Source organism: Camellia sinensis, chromosome 9 (assembly GCF_055761805.1).
Source record: "Camellia sinensis isolate YWXY chromosome 9, ASM5576180v1, whole genome shotgun sequence".
Taxonomy (NCBI): domain Eukaryota; kingdom Viridiplantae; phylum Streptophyta; class Magnoliopsida; order Ericales; family Theaceae; genus Camellia; species Camellia sinensis.
The window spans coordinates 54,703,164-54,711,252 of NC_138969.1; the positions used below are offsets into that span (position 1 = coordinate 54,703,164).

General features: G+C 38.7%; 1 protein-coding gene across 1 annotated transcript; it reads left to right on the plus strand.

Annotated features, from left to right (window-relative positions):
• Positions 1-516: 516 nt before the first annotated feature.
• LOC114317910 (uncharacterized) lies at positions 517-3,499 on the plus strand. The gene has a single exon (XM_028264716.2). The coding sequence runs from the start codon at positions 948-950 to the stop codon at positions 3,270-3,272; it is 2,325 nt and encodes a 774-aa protein (XP_028120517.2). The 5' UTR covers positions 517-947; the 3' UTR covers positions 3,273-3,499.
• Positions 3,500-8,089: the final 4,590 nt, after the last annotated feature.

Below are 8,089 nucleotides of genomic sequence, written 5' to 3' on the forward strand. Positions count from 1 at the left end.
AAAGCCCTAGCCATGGAAATCTTTGAAACCTTAGCCATGGTGACCTTTCGAAATCGTATCCATGACAATCTTTAAAATCACAACCCTTTAAACATAAATGAAGAAAGATGAGGAGAGATTGGGACAACAAAGTCGAAATATAATGAGAAATAAAAGAAATTAAATTGTAGGGAGGTGTTGAAAAGGGATAAGAAAAGGCTTGAGGGCTAAGGTAATGGTTGAAAGATGACGGTACGTGGAAATGATAAGGAAAAAACCTGTCGAAGATGGGGTGAGAGGAGGAAAAAAGCCTATCAAAGGTGAGAAAGCGATAGAGATGGGAGTTCAACACATAGGGTTATTATTGAAATTATGATAGGTGTTCATAGAAGAAAAATTAAGAATCAATTTTAATAAATAGAAATTCAAAGAAATGGAGTTTCCTAAGAAATATGATAGAGACATTCAAAACTCTGAATTTTAATAAGAACCAACGAAACCGGACATGAGTGGACCCAATTGCTTTCTCTCACCCTTTCCTGCCCCAAGTGTTTTCTCTCTCGCCCTTTTTCTTTTTCCCTCTCTCTCCCCTCTCTTTCTTTGCCAGACGCGTATACCATTGGAGTAAAATAAATACACATTCTTAATTGACCGAGCAAGTCAACTAACGGATGAGACTACCAATGATTTAACAAACTTCAGCATCATCACTCCAACCAATATCAATCAACAACGGTGCGAGGTGAGAGAGAAATGGAGGGTGTAGGAGACTACTCAAAAAAACCGATCATCCATATCAAAATTGAATAAAATGCCAGAAAAGGAATCATACTATACTTCCCCAACACTTCCTCACTCCACACTCTCTCTCTAAGCCCTCCTCCTACTAATCTCTACCATCTCTCCACCCACAATCAAACTCAAACTCAAACCCAAACCCAAAATCAGATCAGATCAGAGAGTCTATCATGATATTCCAAGGATTCATCAACGACTTGAAAGATCTCTGGGAAAAATGGGACATCCAATTTTTCATCCTCGCCAGTCTCTCTCTCCAAGCCTTCCTCATCCTCTCCGCCCCCCTCCGCAAACGCACCTCCAACCCGTTCGTCGTCATGCCCCTCTGGCTTGCCTACCTACTCGCCGACGCAGCCGCCAACTTCGCAGTCGGACTCATCTCCAAGAGCCAGTACACCAAATCCAAAGACAAAAACAACCCCCCCATATCAGATCTCCTCGCATTCTGGGCTCCATTTCTCCTCGTCCACCTCGGCGGCCCCGACACCATCACCGCCTTCGCCCTCGAAGACAACGAGCTCTGGCTCCGTCACCTCCTCCAGCTCATTTTCCAGTCCGGCACCGCTTTTTATGTCTTCGTCCTCACTCTTACCCATAACGATCTATGGATCCCCACTCTCCTCATGTTTTTGGCTGGACTCATTAAATACACCGAGCGAACTCGGTCTCTGTACCTCGCTAGTACTCGGAGATTTCGTGAATCTTTGCTTACGGAGCCCGATCCTGGCCCCAATTATGCTAAATTGATGGATGAGTATTTCTCGAAGAAAGAATCCAAGCTTCCCACGAAGATAGAGATGATTCCGGAGCCTCAGAGGGTGATCAAAACAGTCGATGAAGCGGACATTAAAGATTTGGATGATCTTGAAGTCATCAAGCACGCTTATGGGTTTTTTCTTACTTTCAAAGGTCTTATTGCAGATCTGATTTTCAGCTTCAGGGAGAGGAATCAGAGCCGAGATTTCTTTCTCAAAAGAACTCCGAAAGATGGGTTTAAAGTGGTTGAAGTTGAACTCAATTTCTTCTATGAAATTCTCTACACTAAAATTGTGGTGATTCAAGGTAAACTTGGGTATTGTCTTAGATTTCTTTCAATTAGCTGTGTTGTTGTGTCATCTGTGCTTTTCTCTTTGACGGACAAGAAGGATCTTAAAAAGGTTGATATAAGAATCACTTATGCTTTGCTTGGTGGTGGAATTGCTCTTGATGTGATTGCTTTTTTCATGGTTGTTTTGTCGTATTGGACTGCTATTGCACTCACCAAGTCTGAAACTCCATCCTGGTTCACTCGTCTTTTTAGGAAAATTCTTTGTGTTGATAGGACAAGGTGGATTGAGGACTTACCAAAGCCACACCCCCTTCGTTTGCGGTTGGTTCCTCCGGTGCTGCGCCGGAGGTGGTCCCAACGTCTCTCTCAATACAATTTGATAAATTATTGTATTTATCCACGTCCAAAAAACGCGGAGAGATTAATTGGTCTTGTGGGTCTTACCAACATTTTTGATGGGTGGAAATATGTGACAAAAGTGCAATTCACCAAGGAGTTAAGAGATTTCATTTTCGAAGAGCTTAGGATGAAATCCAGGATGGCTGATGATTTAGAAACTGCCAAGGAGATTTGTTTGGCAAAAGGCGATTGGGTTCTTGGGATTGAAGGTTGTACTACTTTACTCCCTTATAGTATTCAGACTGACTATGACGAAAGCCTTATATTGTGGCACGTTGCTACCGAGCTCTGTTATAGTACCGATAAAGGCAATGAGGAGAACCAGAAATTTCGCGTCATTGCTAAGGTTCTATCAGATTACATGTTGTATCTTCTGATTATGGAGCCTACGTTGATGTCTGCAGTGGCAGGTATTGGGCAAATTAGATTCAGAGATACATGTGCCGAGGCTAAGAAATTCTTTAAAGGAAGAAAAGTAGGAAAGGATGATAATCGATCTTGCCTGAAAATTGGCTGCCTTAACAAGTGCTTCTGCTGCCCAAAATCACAAACGGGACAAGCTGTCCAAAATGCTTCTGCTGTTTCAGGATTGACTCCCGAAGGACAATCTTGTTCGTGCCCAAACATTCTTGGCTGCTTTAAGAAATGTCGTTGCAAAGAGAAAGAAGTACCAGGCCAGAAAGCACTCGATGAGGAACAGGTTCGAGCCTGTAAAAGTATCCTTGCTGTTAATACTGAAGTTAAACCCGTTACTGTTAAGGGAGATAGAAGTAAATCTGTGTTGTTTGATGCTTGCTTACTGGCTAAAGAGTTGCAGATAACAGAGAAAGAGAAAGCCACAGACAAATGGAAGATACTGAGCAAAGTGTGGGTTGAATTGCTGTCTTATGCTGCGAGTCATTGCAGAGCGAATAGTCAAGCTGCTCAGCTTAGTAAAGGTGGGCAGCTCATCACTCTGGTTTGGTTGTTGATGGCTCATTTTGGTTTGGGAGACCAATTTCAGATTAATGAAGGGCATGCAAGGGCTAAACTAATTGTGGGGAAGTAACTGAATTGCTTTGTTGTGTCAATTGTTCGAAGATGTGTGCTTTACTTTTGTAGTATTCTATGGGTACTTTGGTTGAATTCTAGTCACTTTCAGTGGAGATGCTTTTTACCATGTGTTTGGGGAACTTGCTCTAGCCTCTGTTGTTCTCTTGTTTCGATATTCAATAGAAGCTATGTTTGTGATGTATCAATTTACTATAATCCGACAACTGTGTTGCATTTGGGTCACATATTGATTTTTCTGTGATTTTTTTTTTTTTTTTCCTTGTGTGTGCATAACATTAATATTCCATTTTTATATACATATGGGGCGAGAGCTACACGAATTAATTCAGGCAGTTTCAAGGCTGAAGACTGAGGCATTGGCTATAAGTGCAGCTGTTACATAGCAACCATAAGGTTATTTAAAGTGAGAACACCACTGTTATTACAGCTGTACAGATGAATTCGGTCGTACCATACTCTATCGTTGTATATTGTCAATGATATCTTGGATACTTTCCCGAACCCATACGTGTTTTTGTAATCTGTGGGTGTTATTGTACCTGGTTTGTATGCTACCATAATTTCCCGCCTTAACGGGCATGTCATGTCATTGTTTGCTGCCTTGGTTCTATTTGTTTGATGTGATCCAAGCAGGTTCAACTGTGAACTGAAATGAACAAATCAATTTACTGGAAAATAAAACTTTCATAATAATGTTGCTGTAAAATTACTAGGAGCTGTGAAACATTGGAAAAGATTGAACTGATATTAACATATTTGATTTGGTATATTTTCTCTGTAATCTTCTTTGCCTTTTATAGTTGTACATGGCAATTTATAACCATGCCTGTCCCATTCTTTTGCTTCACCATTGGTTTTTTTATTTAATTGTAAATTTCATGTAACTTTATTGAACCCAAATAGTGACTTTCAAAATATATTTAAATTTAATTTATTTATACAACAAGGAAATCTAAAAAAAAAATTAAAAAGTTAAGCAAGAGCTAATTTTTAAGAATTTGATTCACTTTCAAATTCAAGAGAATTGATGATATGAGAGAACAAATTTGAAAATTGAAGGATATGAGATGTACTTAAAGAATAAAAAGAAGTCCCATGGGTGCGTTCCACATTTTATTTTGTATCCACTCTCTTCATCAGATGTATCTCAACAAGTGATAATATTTAAAAAAGGATTTAGCATCTCTTCAATAAATTGGACCACCTGTTCCAGGTGGGCTTTAGAGTTGTGGGCTTTTCTATCCTCTCACTCTCACTTCAATGAATTAGATAGTCACCACTTGAAAAAGCACATGTTGAGAGCTTTTAGCCCAATGATATCACTCCATTACTCGGAGCAGAGGGTTGTAGCCCATATGCCAATGAAGTGGAATTGAATGATTTTTTTTTTTATCAAAATGTTAATTTTTATATTTGGTTAAATTAAAAAAATAATGACAAATGTATTATAAATGAAATTATCTTTCATCATTTTAAGATAATACTCATTCCATAGAAAAGCCTAAGCAATTTCCATTCTATCTCATTTCAATCAATCAAATAGAGTATTGGGAGTAGGCTTGACATAACCTATCTTTTTTCCATACCAATTATAATTTTTAAGATGTTGTTTGGTAATGTTTGTAGTTTATCAATATATTTTTTTTATGAGAACAAAAATAAAAAACATATTTTAAGAATTTGTTTTGTAACCAAGTGAGAGAGCTGACCAGATGAAATTTCAGACAATAAGTGGTTGGTGGTAGTTTGAGGTGGTTGCTAGCCTCCGACAGTAGCTAACAATGATGGTCTGAGGTGGTTGCCAACCTCAAAAAATAACCAACAATGGTGGCCTGAGGCTAGAGTTACATGAATTACTTCAGGCATTGCAGAGCGAATACTCATGATGCTCAGCTTAGTAAAGGTGGGCAGCTCATCACTCTGGTTTGGTTGTTGATGGCTCATTTTGGTTTGGGAGACCAATTTCAGATTAATGAAGGGCCAAACTAATTGTGGGGAAGTAACTGAATTGCTTTGTTGTGCCAATTGTTTGAAGATGTGTGCTTTACTCTTGTAGTATTCTATGCGTAATTTGGTTGAATTCTAGTTGATGAATTATCGATTCCCGGGTGGATGGGTCGGACCGGCCCAGGTTCTCCAGACTCCGACTCAAAAAGGGGGGCTCCGCCAGATGACCTGCAAGCAAGTTCAAGGGGGGAACGGGGTAGTCCCCCAGTGAACCCTCCGGTGAAAGAATTAGAAGAGCAGAGTATGAAAAGACTGTATATCGAGAGATCAAGAGAGAGAGCCCAACTTAACCTCCTTTTTTTCCTCTTATCCTTGCTTATATCCTTTTGTCATCATTTTTCCTGTCTCTTGTGACGTGCTTTTTCCGCCGAAAGCCTGTGCCATAGCTCATCTTGTTTAGGGTGATGGAGGCTCTGTTCCGGCGAGGAGTGCTGTTGTAATAAATGCTGTGATGGGTTGCATTAATGGTGATGTGTTGTGATAATAACTCTGCAGATCTTTGTCTGCTGATGTGGCCCGTGTCCCACCTGCCGTGTGCCTAAATGCCGTTGGCCCTTCATGTCTAGGTGGCCTCCAGCTGTTCTGGGCCTTGTCACCCAAGCAACCGGGTTGTGCCATTGGCCCCAAGCACTGGGTTCGGGGTGGTTTACCGTGGGCCGTGTGCCTTGTGGGCCTATCCATGTCACTAGTCATTTTCAATGGAGATGTTTTTTACCATGTGTTTGGGGAACTTGCTCCAGCCTCTGTTGCTCTCTTGTTTCAATATTCAATAGAAGCTATGTTTGTGATGTACAAATTTACTATAATCCGACAACCATGATGAATTTGGGTCACACATTGATTTTTCTGTGATATATATTTTTTTCTTGAGTGTGCATAACATTAATATTCCATTTTTATACACAAATGGGGCGAGAGCTACATGAATTAATTCAGGAAATTTTGAGGCTCAAGACTGAGGCATTGGCTATAAGTGCAGCTGTTACATGGCAACCATAAGGTGATTTTAAGTGAGAACACCACTGTTATTAAAGCTATACAGGTGAATTCGTTCATACCATACTCTATTGTGGTGTATTGTCAATGATATCTTGGATCCTTTCCCCAAACCCATATGTGTTTTTGTAATCTATGGGTGTTATTGTAACTGGTTTGTCTGGAAACATATGTTACCATAATTTCCCACCTTAACGAGCATGTCATGTCTTTGTTTGCCACCTTGGTTCTATTTGTTTGATGTGATCCAAGCAGGTTCAAGTGATTGAAGAGCATGTTTACTAAAACAAATATGATTACTGTAAGGGCCCTAAAATATGTATTTACTTTTAAGACCCTAATGATGAATTATTTTCTTAAAGCCCTCGTTACTTGAATTAATTCGAATCTTGTCAATTAGCAAATTTCTATTTCTTTTATTTTTATTTTATCAAAACAGAAATTCTCTAACCTAATTTAATTCTACCTAGGTTACATGTAGTTAACTTCAAGCCCTTACATATTTTTTTATTATTTCAAAACTTACCCCAAATTAGTACTTGTACCTTGTACTTTGAAGTACCATCAATCATGCAATATATATATATATATATGTATACACCTTGAGGGATGTGCCCTTGTACCTAAAATTAATAAAAAATACAATAATGATTCATCCCACTAAAAATATCACCACTAATAGCACTAATGCATTAAAAAAGTAAAAAAAAAAAAAAAAAAATACAACTCCAAGACCAAAACATCACATCATTAATGGCGGGACCCACTACCACCTAATTAGTGGGAGCACTAATTAGTGCTCCCAAGCATTTTTCTAAAAAATAACCTCATCATCCTAGGGAGAAGAGAGGAGCCATTTTTCAATATATATCATCATGATATTCTAGGAAACCCAAACCTAGTACCCTAGACCTAGGTTGTTAATTCCAAAACTAGTTCCTTTCTAACTAGTGTTGCCTAAATCATTGACCAAGCCTCCCAAATCCCTTCCATTTCCTTAGAATCCAAACAAATCCTAACCTTTCTATCCATTTCCAACTAATGGGCTTTTAGGACATTTTACATCAAAAATTGTCTATAAATATCAACCTCCCCTAGCTTGGCAAAGCACAAACACCACACCCACATACACACATTAGGTTAGGGAGAGGGAGGAGAGCAAGAGAGAAAGGAGTCTAGAGAAGAAGAGGAAGGGAGAAGAGAGCATTCTTGTGCAAAATTAGCAAGTAAGCCACAAACACAACTTCTCTTTTATTTTCCTTCTTTCAATACATGTCTCTAAATAATGTGTTTCAGATCTGTCATTAAAGAGTTCTTATGTTAAAAATACTAAGATTTGAATATTGATTCCATCTCTCTTGTATTTACCCCTTTTTGGCACAAAACCATCCTCTTTTATTACCAATCTCTCAACTTTCCAACGCACACTTTCAAGCAAACTTTCTGAGTAAATATATGTTAGTTAGCATGTTTTCTTCACATAATAAATGAAAACTTTCCCTTGGTGGAACCCTTTTCTCACAAATCTTCATGTTTTGGACAGTCTACCTTAGAATCTGTTTTGCAGCCCACTTTCAAAAATTCCAGAAAAATGTACAAAAATATTCTGGAGCTCTATTTTATGTCAAAACCTTCCTTAAGGAGTTATCTTTCAACTAAAATTGTTTTCATCGAAAAACATTAAGCGGCTTGCAATAAAATCAAGTTTTCGTAACGATCAACGGATCTGGACAGATTCTGGACAGCACTGGACTATTTTTTAAATAACTTAAAATCTGGAAAAGTAATCCCATTTCCGAAAAATGTTCT